The 21,259-nt window shown below is 42.7% G+C and overlaps 1 protein-coding gene across 3 annotated transcripts in view; it reads right to left on the bottom strand.

The window, feature by feature from the left end:
* Positions 1 to 21,259, bottom strand: part of CSMD1 (CUB and Sushi multiple domains 1) — a 1,334,105-nt gene that overhangs the window by 297,707 nt on the left and 1,015,139 nt on the right. For all 3 annotated transcript variants that reach the window (XM_077309265.1, XM_077309276.1, XM_077309285.1), the window contains 3 exons: positions 19,974 to 20,156; positions 14,270 to 14,596; positions 7,584 to 7,778 (listed from right to left, as the gene is read on the bottom strand). In XM_077309265.1, the coding sequence (XP_077165380.1) occupies positions 7,584 to 7,778; positions 14,270 to 14,596; positions 19,974 to 20,156 (705 nt within the window). The remainder of the gene's footprint in view (positions 1 to 7,583; positions 7,779 to 14,269; positions 14,597 to 19,973; positions 20,157 to 21,259) is intronic.

Raw genomic sequence — 21,259 nt, 5'->3', positions numbered from 1 at the left:
GTTCAGTCTTCTCATTTCTTGTTTAACCACGTCCAGCTTGCCTTGATTCATGGATCTGACGTTCCAGGTTCCTATGGAATAAAAATCTTTACAGCATCGGACTGTCTTTTCGCCACCAGTTACTTCCACAACTGAGCGTCCTTTCGGCTTTGGCCCAGCCGCTTCATTCATTCTGGCGCTACTCGTACTAGCCGTCTGCTCATCCCCAGTAGCATATTGGACACCTTCCGACCTGAGGGGCTCATCTTCCAGCGTCATATCGTTATGCCTATTGGAACTGTCCATAGAGTTTTCATGGCAAAGATACTGGAGTGGTTTGCCATTGCCTTCTCCAGTGGATCACCTTTTGTCAGAGCTCTCAGCTATGACCTGTCCGTCTTGGGTGGCCCTGCACGGCATAGCTCATAGCTTCACTGAACTACGCAAGCCCCCTTGCCACAACAAGGCAGCGATCCTTGAAGGGGGATGGAGCCATTGGGGGGTGGCAAAATGAACACCTATTTTCACTCAGCTGGGTACCACTTTAATAATTAATTGCAAGCCACCTTGCTATAACTTTTGTGTGTGACAGAATGGATGCCTCAGAAATTTTTCACTGTCCTTTAACTCATTAGTGAAATAATACTATCAAACTACTATTCTCATCTCTTCCAAAATGTGGGATTAGGGATAAAAAATTGCACAATGCTCAGTCAGGTTTAGATACAGAATCTCTCAATACTAAACAAACAAACCAAAAAGAACTTCATTTCAGGCCCTGAATTAGTTGATGGGACATAATATTTAGGCAGACTTAAGTCCCATGACATCTCACCAGCAGGGCTGAAAACAAACTTTGTGAAATACCACTCCTAAATTATAACCCTAATACTGCATGCCTAATTTAAAAGAAATTACATAGAATGTTATTATCACATACATGTACCAAAGTTAGAGAATGAGGCTATGGATCAGTGATAGAAACACTGTTTTGCATGCAGAAGGTTAACTCCTAGCATATTCAGTTAAAATGAACTGATGTTATGTGATGTGAAAAATATCTAACTGAAATCCCGGAAAGCTGCTGCCAATCAGAGCAAGGGTTACAAACAGTTGGGAGAACAATGTCTTCTATCTTTAATACAGACCTGCTTTATGGAAATGGGGTGTTCAACCTTTTTAAGACATCTGTAACAGCAGGCTCGCTGTTAATAAATAAAGCACTGTGCCTTGCACAGGCCACACCCGCTCCCACCCACCCAGCCAGGTGGCCAGGGGCTCTCTGCTGCCATTGTTAGCAGATTGCCACTGGATGCTCCCCAGGACACACGTAAGTGCCCTGGAGGTGGGGGACAGTGGGGGGAGGGCGGCCTTTCCCTTCTCATTGGCCCCCTAAGCCCTTTTGCTGCCTCGCAGATGTGTAGAACACTGAGTGACTTCAGATGATTCACACAAACTGAAGCAGAAAGGATACTAAAATCAGCCCAGCTGACCACATGTCCATTAGAACCCTGCCCATCGTGGCTACTTAAAATAACTGACCAAGAATACCCCCCCCCCCGGGAGATAAACAATCTATCTCTCTCAATGGGAAAATTTCCAGAGGGGCTAAAAGAGGCAATGTTGCTCTTACTGCTGAAAAAAACATCTTTGGACCTGCAGGAGCCTGCCAATTATCGACCCGTCTCTCATCTATCATTTCTGGGGAAAATAGGGGAAAGGGCTGTAGTGGACCAATTATCAGCTTTCCTGGCTGAGGCTTCAGTTTTACACCAATCCCATTCAGGGCCATGGGGTAGAAACAGCACCGGTCGCCAGCTGGACGAATTACCTCTGTCGCCAGCTGGACCTCACAGCAGCATCTGACAGTTTACCATGAGCTTCTTAGCTCACCACCTCACTGATGCCGGGATACAGGAAACAGTTCTCCAATGACTTATCTCCTTCCTCCGGGGTCGCAGGCAAAGGGTAATAATTTGCGAGCAACAATTAAACCTCTAAAAACTCACATGTGGAGTTCCACAAGGAGCTGTCCTCTCTCCAATCGTATTTAACATCTTCATGCTCCCTCTTGCCCAGCTGGTGAGGAGTTCTGGGCTTGCAATATGCAGATGACACCCAGCTCTTTCTCTTGATGGATGGCTGCTCTGATTCACCCCCAGAATCCTTAGCCAGATGTCTGGAAGCAGTGACAGGATGGATGAAGCAAAGTTGGCTGAAGCTGACCCCTTCAAAGACAGAGGTCCTGCGGCTTGGTACAAAAGGCCCAAGCAAGGAAGTATGATTGCTCATCCTGGACAGGGTGCAACTATCAGTGACCCACTCCACCAGGAACTTGGGTGTGATCCTGGATGATTCCCTCTCCATGCAGGCACAGATCATGAGAGTAGCGTGGCTCATGTTTTACCATCTGCAGCAAGTCAAACTACTAGTGCCCTACATGGCCCCAGAGCACCTAGCCACAGTGCGATGGTCACCTACAGGCTGGATTTCTGCAATTCGCTGTATGCAGACCTACCCTTATCTCTGACCCAGAAACCACAGGTCCAGAATGCAGTAGCCAGGATCCTTACAAGAACACCATGGAAACCCCACATCTGGCCCATGCTTAAACAGCTGCAATGGTTGCCAGTTGAATCCTGGATCAGGCTTAAGATCCAGGTACTCACCTTTAAGGCCTTACATGGGCTGGTCCCAGTGTACCTAAGGGACCACTTCTCTGTACATATCCCGCAAAGAGCTCTACACTTTGCCACTCACTACTGGCTGGTGATCCCTTGCCCCAAGGAAGCACACTTGACCTCAACCAGAGCCAGAGCCTTCTCCATCCTGGTCTCCACCTGGTGGATCAAGCTCCCAGAAGATGTCTGGGCCCTGCTGGAGCTACCACAGTGCCACAAGGCCTGCAAAAGTTCTTCCATCAGGCATTTGGTTGAGGTCGAACAGAACCAACAATACCTACTGGCCCCCAGAACCCCTTCCTCACACAGATGTACCCTCGGAGCAAACAAATGGGCAACCCTGAAATAATCAACCTATGGAATACAGTCAAGCATTAATGGTTATGTTGATGTTTAACTTAAAAAATCGTTATCACCAAATGTTAGTGTTACTGTTACTACTGTTGTTATCCTTTAGTTATTACTGAGCCATGTTTTTATTTGTACTATGTTTTCCAAGTTTCCTGAAAACCATCCTGAGCAATGCGGGGAGGGCGGTATATAAATATAATAAAATTTAAAAAAATATAATAAATATAATAAATATAATAAAATTTAAAAAAAAATTAAAAACGCGTCTCACGCTATAGAAGACAGCTTCATGTTTCCAAGGTTTAATAAATTTACTGTGATACAAACCACCTGACAATGTCCAATGATCCATCTAAGACTAAAGGTTTTTATTTTACATGACCAGTGAAGCAGCAGTGACGTTAGATTACATTGTACTCCCTAGAGATGAGTTAAACTATCATGTTTAACAGGCTTCCTTGGGAGGTAGTGGGTTCTCCATCTTTGGAAATTTTTAAACAGAAGCTGGATAGCCATCTGACCGAGAGGCTGATTCTATGAAGGCAAAGGGGTGGCAGGTTACAGTAGATGAGCGATTGGGATGTGAGTGTCCTGCATAGTGCAGGGGGTTGGACTAGATGACCCAGGAGGTCCCTTCCAACTCTATTATTCTATGATTCTATGTATTCAACTTGAAAACTTTCTCAAACCTGTTTTATGTGGAATATGCTATGTATTTTATTACATAAAATCATGTTTATAACAATTTCTACTTCGTAAAACAGGGTTTCTCAGCCAGAGTTTCATGAAATCCTGGGATTTCTTGCTGGCCTTGGAAGGGTTTCCCGAATAAGTGGGTTAATTAATTTTTATATATTTTTGAAAAATTTGTTAAACATTTACTGGTTGATATGACCATATATGACCATGTCAACCTGACTCCAACCTCCCAGTGGCCAATGCTGGGCCTGGAGGAGCTGGGACAGAGAGGGCCTGCAAGTGGGTATGTAGATAGCTATGCTTCCCAACCATATTCTGCATCCCACCAGTTCTGGGGTTTCTTGAAGCCTGAGGGATGTTTTCAAGTGTTTCTCAACAGTAAAAAAGTTGAGAAAGGCTGGTGTAAAACAAAACAGTCTCAGAAGGTTAGTCTGGGCATTACACTAAATCAGAAAAAAATGACAGTAGCATCTGCTTGTCATGCTACTCATATATTTTTTTAAAAAAGTAAAAGTGGAGAGATGCATTTCACTCAAGGCACATTTCCTCTTCTCCAGATTCTATGTAATATTCAAAGCTGCCCAGAGACAAGCATAATCACACCAAATTATCTTTCAACTATCCTGAAGGAATGGATATTTGGTTCTCAATTGGCTTAAGAGAGGAGAATGGCTGTGATCAAAAGAGAGATTCTCACCAAGACAAGCACATTTAATTTGAGAAGAGCTACACCTAGATGAAAGAAAAATTGTCTATTTGGAAATTAACCGGTGAGAAATCTAGTCCCTATTGAAAAAAAATGACAAATTAAACAGCAAAGAGCAAAGCACCACACATGAATTATTTAAAACAATTCTGTTCACACAAGTTGATCTTTTGAAACGAGTTGTATCGCCATTTTTTTGTTGCTATATCTGATCAGTGCTTTCACCAGACAAGAAAGCACCAGGCAAGAAATACTATTAGTATTATTATTGTAAGCTATTCACTTGTTTATAGACTGTTTTATGTATTGTTCTTTGTTCCTATGTAAACTGCCCTAAGCCTCCGGGGAGGGTGGTATATAAATGAAATAAATGAAATAAATAAGAAGCCACATGAATCCAGACCTTCCACTTCAAATAACTGAGGTGGGTTTTAATGCTGGGTAAACATCACACGCGACCAAGCATGGCCCATCGACAGCCAAGCCGGACTGCCTGCCATAGTTCCTTCCTTCCTCCTCCTTCTCGTGGTGCTTAGTGTCTGTGGGCCAGGATTGGCACTAGTTTGGCGCTGCAGCAGCCTTCAAATCCCGGAACCCAGCAGCAAGAGCTCAGGTGATGAAGGAGGTAGCGGAATTTAATGCGGCCTGGAGAAAACAGCAGGGACTCTGCCGCTCAGCTGATCTGGCGGGTGCACACAAAATCACTTCGACAACGACTTCTATGGCATTTCCCCCCTAGGGCAGGACATAAGATGTTTTGACATGAACACATTTTCTCTCAATTTTTTAAAATAAGTCTCCATTGCACTTTCAGAAAATAGAATAAGAAGAGTTGTTTTTTTCTACCCCGCTTTCCATTACCCAAAGGAATCTCAACACGGCTTTCAATTGCCTTCCATTCCCCTACCCACAATAAACTCCCTGCAAGGTAGGTGAGTCTGAGAGAGCTGTGACAGGACTGCTTAGTCACAGCAGCATTATTAGGCTGTGATGAGCCCAAGGTCACCCAGCAAGCTGCATGTGGAGGAGGAGCGGGGAATCAAAGCCAGCTTGCCAGATTAGAAACCACTGCTCTTAACCACTGCACTATCAATTGAACTCTATGCACTGGAGTCTGGGTCTGGAAGACTGCTGTGCTGCCAGACTGCTGACAGTCCTGGCCATTTTCACTGGCCCCAGCCCACAGACACCAAGGCCTGCCACATGGAAGAGGAGGAGGAAGGAGGAAGCATGGCAATCTGGCTCAGCTCAGCAGGCTCCTGCTGGGTTCTTCCTGGGGTGGAGATAAGGAGGAGCTACCAGCAGGCTCTGCCACTGAAGGAGTTACCTGGCCCACCTTCCACCACTCTCCGTGAAGTGGTCCCCAGCTCCAGGCCAGTAGATTCCCAGGCAATTATGGGCAGGGAGCCCTTTTTGCCTAGGAAAGCTCCCCGGTCTGGGGTCCAGTGTAAGCCCAGGAGACATGCAGGCCCTACCTGCAGGTTGGCAAGTAACCTGAGGATTTGTGGGTTCCTGAGGCTTGCCAACCTCCAGGTGGAGCCAGAATCTCCCACTCTTGCCCTTGATCTCCAGGTGGGCACAGAAGCTTATACCCAGAATGAAACTTACAAGACGTTGCTGGAATCAGACTTTGGCCAACTGATCTCCAGGAGACAGAGAAGAGTTCCCCTGGAGAAAATGGCTGGTGTGAAAAGGGGCCTCTGGTATTATGTCTCAACCCCACCCTCCTCAGACTCAACATCCCAAATCTCCAGGTATTTTCCCACCCAGAGTTGGCAACCTGTAGATCACCACACAACACTGGCCTGAAGGATAGATGGTGGCTGGGCATCTCTTGGCATCACAACTGATCTCCAAGCATCAGAGATCAATTCTCCTGGAGAAAAGGGTGGACTAGATGCCACTGTGCCTCACTGTGAGCCTCTCCCTCTCATGTCCAGGTACTTCCCAATTAGGAGCTATCTGTCCTAAAAGTGGAGGGTGCAGGGGGTGCACCTGAGCAGGCTAAGTTATAAAAGGCTGTGTTTTGCTTTCCTGTGTTGGGGTTCACTTACATGAGTTACCTGCTTTCCTTACGATTAATTTGGACTGGGCTGCTTCTGCCCCCATGACATTCAACAATGTATCTTGTCATGAAAAAGAAGCTGAAAAGGTTCCCTCATCTTGGGAATTCTCTTTCTCTCTCACACACATGCATACTCACAGAATCACAAAGGAATTTACTTTCAATCCTGTGACCAAATCCTAATTCTTTCTTGCAATTGATGAGCTCATATTTCAATAGTCCCTCTATGTTTGATGCTTTCATGTGCATCTTACGTGACAATCCGATTCTTGTAACTCCCCCTCCCCTACAGTAGTATACAATGAATTGTTGCTATTGCCATTCTTTTTATTCTTAGTGGAACATTACTTGGGATTTCACCATTTCTAGCTGAGCACAGTACATCTTTAAGTCTGATCTAAATCAATAATCCTGAAGATATTTCACTGGCTTGAAGCTTTATCAGAAATACTCGGAAATAACACTACTGACTTTTTATTTGAAGATGCAGAAAATGTTTCCAGAACACAGGGGAACAACACTGAAATCCTCAGGGGAAAAAGGAAATCTGCCATCCAGTGATCTTTCATCATTGGAAATTTTTGAAAGACAGGTTGGGGGTTGGTTTTTATTGTGTCTTATTGTTTTAATTACTGTTAAGCCGTCCCAAGCTGGCAGGTCTGAGAGCGGTGGCTAAGAAATAGAATGAACACCTAAATGAATAATAAATAAATGGTATATACATACACACACACACAAACACATATCCTTTTACAGTATCTGCTATTGTACAAATACCAGTATTCCCTTCTCCATAAAACTTTAATTCATGCAAATTTCATAGACAATTTAGTCAAAGAAAGGAGACTAATTTGTGTAAATATATAGCCAGCAGACCTTACCTTAAAACATTTCACAAGAGAGATAGCATCTGAAGTAATTATCAGTGCAATTCTAAATAGCATTACACCCTTCCCAAACACATTGACTTAATAGACTCAGAGGGGTGTAACTTAGGACTGCTTAGGACTATTATGTGCGTGGACCTGTGTATACACTGCATGCATAATCTATACAAACAACAACAAATATCCAAACTAGCTTTGTAAGAGTCACTTCATACCTTCACAACGTGGAACAGTCGAACTCCACACCACATTGCCATCGTGTATAATACAGGTTATGGTCTCTGAGCCCTGGGTTTTTACAAAGCCATCGTCACAATGAAAAGAAACAGAACTTCCCAAAAGGAATCGGTCTCCAAAACGCCTTCCATTGATGGGGATTCCTGGATCATGACATTCATTCTGACCAAATGCTGAAGTGTTAAAAATCAATAAATAGAAAATTCAATAAATGATACATATCTTTGTTCACACATTTTTAAAAAATACATACAATAAGTTAGATTTGTATAAGCGTATTCTTGATGCAAACGTTAACCTTCATAATTCATCTGTTCAGATGTTTACCTAACAGTAAAGGCTAAGACCCTTTGATGCAGCGGAGTGAATATAGAGAATAGAGCACTGCCTATTCAAATCTAATCGCTGCTCCAAGACGCCACCATGACCGTTTATGCACTGGAGGTTTCATGCCGGGCTGCAGGCTGGAGTTTTAGTCGTGGCAGGTTGCCCCACCTCTTCCTGAACTCAAACAGGGGAGCCTTTGGCCCGGTGCACCTCATCCAACCCCAATTTGTGCTCCTGCATGGGAGCTGGGGCAGTGAAGTTCCCAGTGCATAAACGGTCCATGAGGGGCGGTCTATAAACAATGAATAAAACAAATGGTTACCATTGTTTTATCTCCTTTTTAAAAGAATATGGCTATGGAAGAGTGCATTTGTTTTCATAAAGCACCCCAAATCACAAGTCCTCCTTACCTCCTGTATAGTCAGCACCTTAGTTACACTATGAACCTGGACGACTGTCCTTCAAGATGTTCATAGTGGCTGCTATGTCAGTTTAGGACGCTGAAGGAAAAAACCCTGGCATTCCAGTTCTATAAGACCCAAGAATAGACTAAGAGTTTGCTGCACAGTTTAAGAAGCTTCCACTTGCTTGCTAAGAAGCTTTTCACTTGGGCGAAAAGCTCTTGGTTCTTCACTGTTGATTGCTGCCTCAAATTGGAGTTTAACCCCCACTCAATAATAACATTGTACGTGCATTTGCAGATTACTGAAGCAGCTGGTACCGCAGCAGCTAGCTCTTGGGGCCCTGTTATAGATATGTCAGCTTCTAAAAGCCTAACAGCTGTCTGGCGACCTGCCCCCAATATAGTGACTCCCAAAGGCCCTGCCAGCTGTCAGGGCACTTGCCACCAATGTGACAGCTTCCAGGAGTCCTGCTTTTTTGCTTTGAGCCCTGTTGCCAATGCTGGCCCTGAAGAGGTGGTCAAGGTAAAGAGGGCAGAGTGTAAGAGAGAGGACAGAACATTGACAGAGAAGGGGAAGATAGTAGGTACACTGTCAGAGAAGGGGAGAATGGAGAAATAGAGTGTAGAAACTGATGGAGAAGGGGGGGAAAGGGGGATAGATTGTCAAGGTAGGTTGATGGCATGGTGGTAAAGAAAAGGATCACAGCCTTCTAATTGACTGTATAGTTCTATGAATCATAGAGTTGGAAGGGACCTCCTGGATCATCTAGTCCAACCTCCTGCACTATGCAGGACACTCACATCCCAATCACTCATAAACTGTAACCTGCCACTCCTTTGAGCCTTCACAGAATCAGCCTCTCTGTCAGATGGCTATCCAGGCTCTGTTTAAAAATCTCCGAAGATGGAGGACCCACCACCTCCCAAGGAAGCCTGTTCCACTGAGAAACCATTCTAACTGTCGGGAACTTCTTCCGGATGTTTAGATGGAATTTCTTTTGAATTAATTGCATCCCTTTGGTTCTGGTCCGTCCCTCCTGGGCAAGAGAGAACAACTCTGCTCCGTCCTCTATATGGCAACCTTTTAAATACTTAAAGATGGTCATCAGATCCCCTCTCAGTTGCCTCCTCTCCAGGTTAAACAGACCAAGCTCCCCCAACCTTTCTTCATACGTCTTGGTCTCCAAAACCCTCAACATCTTTATTGCCCCCCTTTGGACACTCCCCAGTTTGTCTACCTCCTTATTCAACTGTGTTTCCCAAAACTGAACACAATTATTAGGGATTGGCTATAATTCTGCATACTGGCCTGTCCTTGTTCAAGCCTTTGGTTCTTACCAGGCAGGGAAAGCAGCCTGTTCCTCTCTGGAATGTGGGTTTTGATAAGCTCGTGTACAGAAGCAAAGTTTATATTATAGCTGGAACCATGTGATTGGAACCATGACTGGTCAAGACATACCTTTCAATAAACCTTAAAAGTGCCCTAAGTGTGCAAAACAAAAGCCCCATGCAAGAGGCGAGACAGGGGAGGTTGTGATGGTACAAATTGAGGGAGATGCTGGTGCCCAACCTGGCCAAGCCCCACACAAGTTGAAGTGAGAAAGAGGATGGTAACTGGCTCAGGCTGAGCCGCAATCAAGGCAAGGCACACATTGGTGCCTGGACTGAGCAAGGAGAAGCAAACACCAGAGTCTGGCCCAGCTAATCCCTGCAAAGGTGAAAAGCAGGGATGGGCACAAACTGTGAAAGTGTGGTGCAATTTGTGGCATATCCAATTTGCAAACCATGAATTGTCATGAATTTTTAGGAGCCATACAAGCTGGTTTGGTTCATGAGGTTTATGATCTGGTAGAATGCCCCCTAGCATGCTAAAGACACCAAATTTGAAAGGGATCTTCAGATCACTCTACTCTATCTGCCCTCCAGATTTGGTGAGGATTGGATTTTTGGGGAGTTACACCCCCCCACCCCTGAAGGTATCTCCAGGAAAATTCTTTTCTTTTCTTTCTTTCTTTTTTGGAAATAACCATTCATGGACTGTCACAAAGTGCCATGAACAGCTCGAAAGTTCATGGAAAGTTTGTGCCAGCTGACCTGCCATGAACTTCTCTTTGTGAACTACATACCAGCCAAAATTAATCTGAAACCTTAGTTCATGAGCTGGTTTGTCCCCATCTCTATTGAGGAAAGGAAGAGCCAAGCCCATGCAAGGCGACGCAGAAGGTAGCACCCAGCCAAGACCCTCATGGGGTAAGGCAGAGGGTGGTGCTTGACCTGGCTGAGCCCTGCATAAAATTAAGCAAGATAGAGACTGACTGGCTGAGACATACACAAGATTAGACAAGACAATGTATAGGGCAGTATCCCCAAGACATCTGAATGTGGAGGGACAAAGGGTGGCATTTGGCTGAACAATATGCAAGACGAGGTAGAGGGCAGGAAACCATCCAGCCAAGCTACACACAAGGCAAATGAGGCATCCAGTCAGCCAAAGTGAGAGAAGCAGTGCCCAGGCTACATGAGACAAGAAGCAGTTCCTCACCTGCCTGATGTGAGGCACTTGGCCAGCTGGTTAGGAAGACTAGCTCTTCCTCCTTCCTTTGCCCCCCTCCCCCTTTGAGAGGAATAGGCAGGATCAGATGAAAAATTTTGTTCTCACCCTTCTCTTGGAGTGGGGCCCTTTTTCAGGGTTCTTTGCTCTTGGCATTCTTGGCACTCCCTTGCTCACAGAGTTCTTATGATAAAAAGTAGGATAGGAGAGTGAAATAAGGTGCTTTGAGGAGAAAGGTAGGCTACCGAAGAAAATATATAATAAATATAGTCAAAGATGGAGGGGCTCATAGAAGGTTGTTGGGAATGAAAGAAGATTGAGAACAGGGGTTGTGATGGAAGAAAAAAGAATGAAAAAACTGAGCCATGAATGAAAAAACTGGTATACCTTGCATGTCCATGAAGATTCCCCACTGTGCAACAGGGCCCACCCTGACAATCACACTACACAACTGGACTGTAGTTTTCCTTGAGATGGGGTGCCAGGGATACGATAAAATGAAAAATTGAAGATGGGGAGAATATAAAGGTAGGTTGGCTGGTGGATGGGAAGGAGAGAGAGCAAGAAAGGGAGAGAGGCTATGGGGTCTTTCAAGAAATGGAACGAGGAATTATAGGGGAAAGGGAAATTTACCCCACAAGACTTTGCAGGTTCCAGCTTGTCATCTATATTTGTGACCACAGTGAACAACTACAGATAGAAAAGTAAATGTCCTTATGTGAATTTGAAATTGGAAGAAAAGGTTATTCAGAGCACTAGAGAATGTGCAGTGAATAACCACCCCATTATTATCAATAGCGTACATCACTTTGTGGACATGTGCTAGCTTCTATTAATTATATTGATGGTTCATCATCTTCCTGGAAACCAGTCCTGGTTGAATTACTGTGCAAAACATCCTTGCAAATGGGCCATATTAAAGCTGGCTCTTAAGTGCATCCAATTAAGAAGAGAGGCAGTGTGTAATTGTTATTGTCTGTCAGAGCAACAAGCAGGAATCCATTGAATCGGACCACTTGAACTGTGATAGAAGTCACATGGTTATTTAATTGGTCTTAGAAATTAAGAACATCTTTTCTACCCTCAGTTTTCAAAACATTCCTTGAATGGGTGAAGATGGACAGACATTCTAAGTGTCATGAAAGTGGATGGAACACTCAGGGCCATTTCCCACGGCGATCTTTGTTGCAAATTGTTTGCGGAATGAAAAATCGCCATTTAAAATAGTGGAATTCGTCGTTTTGCACACCTGGCTTTGTAGTGGAATCAGTTGCGTTTTTTAGCGTTTCCCACAGGCTTCCGGTCTCGGCAGAAATCGCTAGAAAGGAAGCGCTATTGCCAAGCTTGTCCCGCCCCTGGCCGTCAAGCAGCCAATGGGCAGCCGTTAGCATGCTCCCAAACAGCCCCTTTCCCTTTAAGAAAGCTTTTTTAAAAAAAAAAACAGACCCATAGCAACGAATCTACGTAGATTCCTTGCACTGGAGAGACCCATCCAGCTGCCTAATGTGATCTATCGTTTGATTGTATGATCGTTGGCACGCTGGCTCGAGTGATAAAAAAAAATTCCCCCCCCCCCCTTCTCACGGGCTCGATTTTCGGCTGAATTTATGTGTAAAAAATAAAGGGACTTTATTTCTGCAAACGGGCTTTTATGTGGTTTGTGCTTAGTGACTAAAGGTGAAGGACTGAAGCCAGGGAAGCCTCTAAACAGAAAGAGGCTCGCCGGTGCGTTTATCCCCGCTCGCTCCGAGAAAAAAAAATGGCGATCGCTTCGCCGGAAGTTTGGAGGAGAGATCCAGGGGGAGGGACTTTGAAGAACCAGCTACAATGGTAACGCACAGGTCTTTAGCGCTACTGTTGCAGATTGGTTGCAGGAGTGTATCGCTATCCGGAGGGTGAATCCAGTTTTCTGGATTCCCCTGAAAGCGCCACAACGAAGCGCTTATTGCTGATCGGTTTCAGGATTGTTGCAGATTGTTGACGACGTCGTGCGTTATGGCAAATTAGTAGCGTTTTCAATCGGCAACCATTGTGCTATTTTTAAGCCGTGGGAAATGCCCCTCATTTTCTAACGCGAAGTGAAAACCCTGGTGATGCAGCAAATGGACACTCTTCCTCTACCACACATAGGAAGCTACATCTGTTTTCAACCACACAGTGAGCATGAACCAAGATTTATAATGCTGACATTCAAATTCTTAATTCTAAAAAGAATCTCTTCACAAGACACTACTTGTATAAACAATTTCTTATGGAATAGAATGGAAACAAAGTACCTAGTAAAGTAGCCTCATTTGCTAAATGGCAACCAAATTTAGACCCAATGTGTTGTTTCCACGATTCTTCAAGATATAGAGAAGGAGCTGCTACTAGCCAGTGCCCTGCAAGCTAGATGGGTGGTGAGGGGGGGAGGGTTTGGTGGTGGCCAAGCAATCAGCACACTGCTACTTCTTTCTCCCTTCCTTCTTCATGGGTTAGAGTGGGGAATGTATAGTGAGCTTGTAAAGTACATGGTAAAAACTTCTAGGGTCTTGTATGAATCAAGATGGAAAAAAGAATTTTAACTAAGGTTGGGCGCTGCTGCTTCGGAAGAAATGTAATATGTGGTGTGTGACCTTATAATGATGCAAGGTACAAGATATAAATTGTAAAATGTCATTTTATGCCCTTTTTATGATACTAGTTCTGTAATAAGTAGTATTTTCCTTTTGGTTGAAAAAATAAACATTTAAATACTAAAAACAATGGAAAGGCAGGAACAGTGAGCAAGCTCAGAGTTGTATCAACTAAATGGTAGTCCTAGGACTAGGGATGCTTCTTAAGGTTGCCAACTTTTGCTGCCCTGGAACTCGCTGTCATTCTAACAATTTAGGCAATAATCCAGGTCCTCCTTAAACTGACCATGCAGGGCTTTCCTTACATCCTTAATTTAATATAATCCTTGCTATACTGACACCAAACTAATACATTTTCATCATTTGAAAGAGAGTATGCCAAGTGGACAATCCCAGTCTACCAGAATCCAAAATGAAAGATCAGTTTTAGAGATTAATATAAAGCCAACAAATGTTTGAAATCCCAGATATTTCAGTGGAAAATTTAATCCTTTCTTGAGCGAGAGTCATTGGGTTTTGGAGTGCTTCCCTTGGGCACATCAGACCCATTATGTTTAGTATAAACTGGATAAAATAGGTAGTTGTTGGATTTCGTATTTTGTTAGTTGTTGTAATTTTGGCAGGGTTTTTAGGAGCCTTGTATTTTTATTTTTTATCTTGTAACCCGCCATGAGCCAGCTTCACTGAGAGTGGCGGGAAATAAATTCAAATAATAATAATAATAATAATAATAATAATAATAATAATAATAATAATAATAATACTTACTAGTATATGTTATATTGAAACCTCTTCCAGTAGTGGAATGATCTGACTGAAATTCCAGTCGTACTATGTGCCCATTGCTGGCTATTTGAGAAGGTACCTCATTGCCAGAAAAAGTGCCAAGGGCTGGCAAATCAGAAATGCCATCATCCTTCACGGTCAAGTAGTCAAACTGAGGCTCCACATCAAAGTCATTAAAAATAAGATGTATTCTGCTTCCTGGTTCTGAAATAATCAGCCATATACAATTCATGTTGTTTCCATACTCTTCAGGGTAGTTTGGTGAAAGAATAATTCCTGAAGGTGTTGTGAAGTTGAAGAAACATGAGACTATAAAAAGGAAGAAAAGAAATTGTCGGAACTTCAAACATACAAAACTTCCTACGAGAACGAGCTATTGATACCTCCTGTAAAACATATACATTCATATTAACAATTCCAGTCAGTAAATGGATAAGGTTGGGTTGAATCACATGTTCATTACCATGTTATAAACAAAGACCACAAATGGAGACATTGCTATCTCCTTTTGGCATGAAGTTCTTTTGTAAGAAATACCATCCGTCTGAGAAACCCATTGGTTGTTTTGTTAAAAGGCGACACCTTATGTGGGAACCTAACATCAGTCGGTCTTTAGGGTAACTTTGCAAGCTCTTCTAACAGAAGCCGCTCAAGGAATAACACTAAGAAGCAGCAATGGATATCAACACCATGACCTGCTTATGAAATTCCCTGCGGTTACTTTGTATTCCACTGTTAGAAGAAGAGGAAGAAGAAAAGACTAGTGGCAGCTACTTTTAAGAAAAACCCAAGTGTCAAAGAGCAGGAGGGTGCACTGAAGAAAGAAAAAAAATGAGACATGGGGCAGAGCTTCAAACTAAAAACCCTATGATGCATAAAAGGAAGGAACAGAATCTCTCCCATTGGTCTCATAATCTATGTATGCACAAATCATATTAGATAAGCATGAATAAAGGAAAAGAGAAGATTAAGGAAATACAGATACTTGGCAGAAGCAGCTCACAACTGATCTCACAAATTAAGAGTGGCACCCATCCTTTAATCATTATCGGAAAAAATAAATCTCTGACTTTGATCCACCAGAGATTCCAAACAGATGGATTGATTTCTGCCAGTGCAGCCAGACTTTCTTGCCTCCTTCCTTTCACTGTAGAGTAAAATGTCACTCCACTGGACCAGGAACAGCATTTCAAGGAGAATGTGGGGCTACAGCTGGAATAAGGAAGTGAGAAAATTATGCTGCAACTAGTAGAGATTATTTTGCCCATGGAAGCCTCTATTAAGGAAATGTGTGTTATTTGCCCAGAAGATAACAGTCCATGTCTTCTTTTCAATAACCATACTGTAGAGATCAATCTTATATTGACAGTCTGGAGGCCAAAATTAGCATAACAACACCAAAACAACAGCTAGTGAAAACATTATAAAATATACATATTGTAGGAACACCATGTGGTTTTGTATTCAAACCGCACTACCATTCATCACCTGTTTTGCCCTTATACACAAATTTTCATTGGTTCTGCTGCAATTCAATTAGATGGAATGTCTTAGCATATTGATACAGTTGTTCTCTATATTATATTAGAGCAACAAATTAAATAGGATATACCTACGACTTTTTAAATTTATGCCCTTCTCTACTGGTTCTGTTATGAATGAAATGTGCAGAGAGATCCTGGCTCACAATTACATTCATGTGGTTCACCGCTGCTGCACATAGATTCCAATGCACATTTCAACACTGATATGGACCATGGTATCTGTCCTAAAATTAGGCAGATAAAACAAAACAGGAATAAAAGTAGCAGCTCTTTCTGAGCTTCCAAAGTCACGTTAGGATTCTGTGCCAGTATGGACACAGCAATTTTGCACAAGTACAGTGTGGCTCAGTGAAGGTCCTTTCCCATCTATCCAGATGTTAACATGAATGGAAGGAAGACAAGTCTTGTTGGAGGATCTATCCCTCCTCAAAGCTTTGTTAACACCTTTCAAGTATCCCATGTCTCTCCCACCACCCAAATATGAAATTGTTCCCAAGCCTGAGAATCAGTGAGTTATAAGATTACTGGTAATTAATTAATTATATTTGTATATCGCCCTCCCCAAACTACCGCACCATTGCACTAATTTCTCATGCTAGCAAAGTTATGCTCAAAATCCTACAAGCTAGGCTCCAGCAATATGTGGACCGAGAACTTCCAGAAGTACAGGCAGGATTTCGAAGAGGCAGAGGAACTAGAGATCAAATTGCCAACATACGCTGGATCATGGAGAAAGCTAGGGAGTACCAGAAGAATGTCTACTTCTGCTTCATTGACTATGCTAAAGCCTTTGATTGTGTGGAGCACAACAAATTGTGGCAAGTTCTTAAAGAGATGGGAATACCAGAGCATCTTATTTGTCTCTTGAGAAATTTATATGCAGGTCAAGAAGCAACAGTGAGAACTGAACATGGAATCACTAACTGGTTCAAAATTGAGAAAGGAGTTCGGCAAGGCTGTATACTGTCGCCTTGCCTATTTAACTTGTATGCAGAGCACATCATGAGAAATGCGGGATTAGAGGAGTCACAAATTGGGATCAAGATTGCAGGGAGAAATATCAACAACCTCAGATATGCAGATGATACCACTCTAATGGCAGAAAGTGAAGAGGAACTAAAGAGCCTGTTGATGCGGGTGAAGGAGGAGAGTGCAAAAGTTGGCTTGAAACTCAACATCAAGAAAACGAAGATCATGGCATCCGGCCCTCTCAATTCATGGCAAATAGATGGGGAAGAAATGGAGATAGTGACAGATTTTATTTTCCTGGGCTCCAAGATCACTGCAGATGGGGACTGTAGCAAAGAAATTAAAAGACGCTTGCTCCTGGGGAGGAAAGCTATGGCAAATCTTGACAGCATCCTAAAAAGCAGAGACATCACCCTGCCAACAAAAGTGCGTTTAGTCAAGGCTATGGTATTCCCAGTTGCAATGTATGGCTGCGAAAGTTGGACCATAAGGAAGGCCGAGCGTCAAAGAATTGAGGCTTTTGAACTCTGGTGCTGGAGAAGACTCTTGCGAGTCCCTTGGACTGCAAGGCGAACAAACCGATCAGTCCTAGAGGAGATCAACCCTGACTGCTCTTTAGAAGGCCAGATCCTGAAGATGAAACTCAAATACTTTGGCCACCTCATGAGAAGGAAGGACTCCCTGGAGAAGAGCTTAATGCTGGGAGCGATTGAGGGCAAAAGAAGAAGGGGACGACAGAGAATGAGGTGGCTGGATGGAGTCACTGAAGCAGTAGGTGCAAACTTAAATGGACTCCGGGGAATGGTAGAGGACAGGAAGGCCTGGAGGATCATTGTCCATGGGGTCGCGATGGGTCGGACACGACTTCGCACATAACAACAACAAAATCGCCCTCCCCGAAGGCTCAGGGCGATTCAATTTCAACTGGAGCATGTAACTTTAAAAAATCTCATGGTGCATTTATGTACTTAAAAGAAAATAAACCCAGATTTACCCAGAACTATTCAGCTACATGGTTACATTACATTTCAAACAATAGGGGCAGTTATAATTTACATGGATGATATGACATCTATCTTATTAAAATAAAGATTTATTACAGCAGTATCGCACATACTTATATAATTCCCATAAGGCATGTAAAGAAGGAATTTGCTTTTCTAGAAATATTAAATGTTATTGCATGATTTAAAGAGGAGAGGGTCTTCACTGAAACAATATATTTGTCTGTTTGCTGATTTATGGCTGCAATAAAAATACAGAAACATTTGTCATGAGTCAAGAATCCACAGCACAATTCAAAGATAAATATATCTTATTCTGTTAAAACGTAATCAGAAAAAAAATTCAGCTAAATGAAATTTGCTGTCTTCCATGCATATGAATCTATTTTTGTGACTCAATTGAACTATCACTTTAAGCCATGTTGCAAGCACATTTGTGGATGTAAAATTCATGGACATAACATGTAAGGGACAAGATCCAAGGCATAGACATTGATTTCTCATTCTATTCATTATTTTCCCACCTAAACATTGCTTTAGACCAGCGGTCCCCAACCACCGGTCCAGAGACTGGTACCAGTCTGTAGATCAGTCAGTACCGGGCCACGGCTCCTCCTCGTCCTCTTCCCCAGCTGCTGCCCTGCCACTCTGCCGCTGGCTCACTTTTGGTTCTTTCTAGCAGCCGCCATGGCTGGGACTCCCCCTCAGCGTAGCACTGTGCAGGTGCTGCTGGCAGCACTGCCCAGCAGGCGGCGGGAAGTCAGGGGCACCAGCAGGAAAGCAAGTGGAGCAGGGGCTCAGGCAGCGGCAGCGACATCCCTCAGCAAAAGACTACGCCCCCCCCCCTGGCCTCAGTAAATTTGTCAAGCATTGACCGGTCCCCAGTGATAAAAAGGTTGGGGACCACTGCTTTAGACTGCATTGCAACCCTGTTGAATTCTGACTTAATTAGAAGAATTTCTAAATCCAGTTATAAAATTAAAGATAAGAAAGTTTGCTACGATTTACAGTTCTTTCATTTACTTTGCATTTTCCTCCTTAATGATATACATGTTATTAAATCCATGAGTACAGCATCACATGGACACTCAGCTCCAAACAACCAGTAACTTTATTTGAACAAAAAGACAATCAACACCATTAACCAGAACTGTGGAACATATACAATCTTGAGCCTCCTACCAAGACAAGTCATTGGAGGCCCACAATTGGTTTATAAGTCTGAACAGTGATTGACCAAAAGCCCGGGACTGACGAATCCCTCACAAACGTTCAGAATCCCATTCTCAGCTGCCAGCCTTATGGTCTTTTTGTGTCCACAGACACAATACAACACATGTGTTGCTCATGTGTGTGCTTGCACCAATATTATTTATGTCTGGTCTTTCACTGATACACACATGTACAAAAAAAACATACAAAATCATCTTGACTCAACTGTAAATATAAATGTACTAAGAATAGTTTTTGAAGCATTTTGTTAATGCAGTTATGCTCATCTGTAATGTACAGGGGGAAATTACTAAAAACTTATTAGTAAATCTTATAAAATCAAAAATGAAAACTCACTCCCTACCTGATTGGCCGTCCCTGGGGGTGTGCTGCCAACAGAAACAGAGCACATGGCCAATGAGAGCCAATCAGTTCAAAATGTACTTTGCCAATTAGGATCAATCAGCTGAAATTGCACTCTGCCAATGAGGGCCAATCAAATTGCATACACATGACTCACTCTCTACCTGATTGCACCTCCCCTGGTAATATTCCCTCACTAGAGGCAAAGTTCTTGTACCCAGGAATACAACAGGCAATAGGATATGTACCTGTACTGTAGACATTCTGGAGGCTGGCTATATAGCAAAACCTGAGGCAGCAATTGCAAAAAAATTGGTCGTTTTCTAGCTAAGACTCCTCCTATGGCAAGCACTCCCTGTCAATTATGCTGCCTCCTGCAGGCTTCTGAAACAAGCCCTGCTCCAACAAAGTAGAAGGAAGCCAGTCTTATTTCTTTGCTTTGGATAGAAAGTATCATGGGAATAAAGCAAATGGGCACTAGTAGCATGCTGGTGCCCTGGGTCACCGTACTAGAGATCAATGGTATAGGCACACATTATTTGTAAAGGTAAAGAACAGTAAGAGAAGAAAGTGAATAAATAAGTTAGAACTTACAAACGCAGCTGGGCTTATTGCCAGACCATTGGTTATTCTGTTGGCATGTGATCATTCTCTCTCCCACTAGTTCAAATGCTGCTTGACATTCAAAAGTAAGTGTATCTCCATGCAGGAAACTACTGCCAGTACGTTTTCCATACGATGGGATTCCAGGATCACCACAGCCACCTTTTTCTATCTCTATATAAAGAAAAAGAAAAGATATACATTCTTACTTCATTATTTATCATTCACTCTAAAAGTGAAAATAGGTTCCAGAGGAAAATCCTTTGGGCACAGTTTCCCATTCACTTCTGGATGTTTATGCTTTAAAATATAATAATAATAAACTGGATTGCTGCAATGATGCCACATCACTGGACTGCATTCCTAATTGTAATGCTTATTGCCAGTTAAAAGTTGGTGGAGTCCACTGATAAAAAGACGCATCATTTTTGAGCCTTCTTGACTGCAGAGAGATAATAATAATATAAAAGCAGAACAAAAATGTAAACAAATTCATCATCTGGGATCTGAGAAGCTACTTTACTTCTGCTCCAGACTTGGACATAATTACTTAAATGTTTCACTCCCTCTCTCGCTTACAGACGTGGATCCTTTTCGTATCAAAGCTTTGTTCTGAAAAATCTTCTCAGCACCAAAATGAAACAGTTTGTAAAGCAACGAAAGCACGCTAATCAAGAAACACAAGATAAAACTCTCCTTGGGCATATGGAACCGGTAGCACAGTTATTTGGATCTAAAATGTTGTGGGAAGGCAACTAAATGTTTTCAAAGTTTTATAAAGATTCCCAGACTGTCTATATACGAGGCTCAGAAGCAATAGCATTTCATGCCTGTAGCACACAATTCTATTTTTAGTACTGTGTAGGATCCTTCTGCCAGGGCTAGCTAGTAAATTTATGACAATATCTCCCAGGTCAAACAGCTAGCAGTCCATGTTATTGTTAAGCCTGCACTCCTTGACAGATTACTGAAAGGAAAATAGCTTCCTCTTGCACAAATTGATAAGATTCAGATGGAGCACTTCTCAGGTAAAAAGGTATCCTATTATTAAAGTTACCAGTAGGATATAAGACTGCTTGAATGAATGAAATATAATGAATGAAATATATAATAACTATAACAACAATACATTTGAAATTCCCAATGGGTTGGCTAGAACTCAAATTGCAGAACATCATCTACCAGTCAAATATCTGAAGCTGACAGTAATGATAATAATAATGCCCTGTACTGTTGTTTTGTTAACCTACTTAAACTGGCAATATAAACGTCAGCTC

This window comes from Paroedura picta, chromosome 1 (genome assembly GCF_049243985.1).
Source record: "Paroedura picta isolate Pp20150507F chromosome 1, Ppicta_v3.0, whole genome shotgun sequence".
Lineage (NCBI taxonomy): Eukaryota > Metazoa > Chordata > Lepidosauria > Squamata > Gekkonidae > Paroedura > Paroedura picta.
The sequence above is the reverse complement of the archived record's forward strand: the minus strand, read 5'-3'. Positions and strand labels throughout refer to the sequence as shown.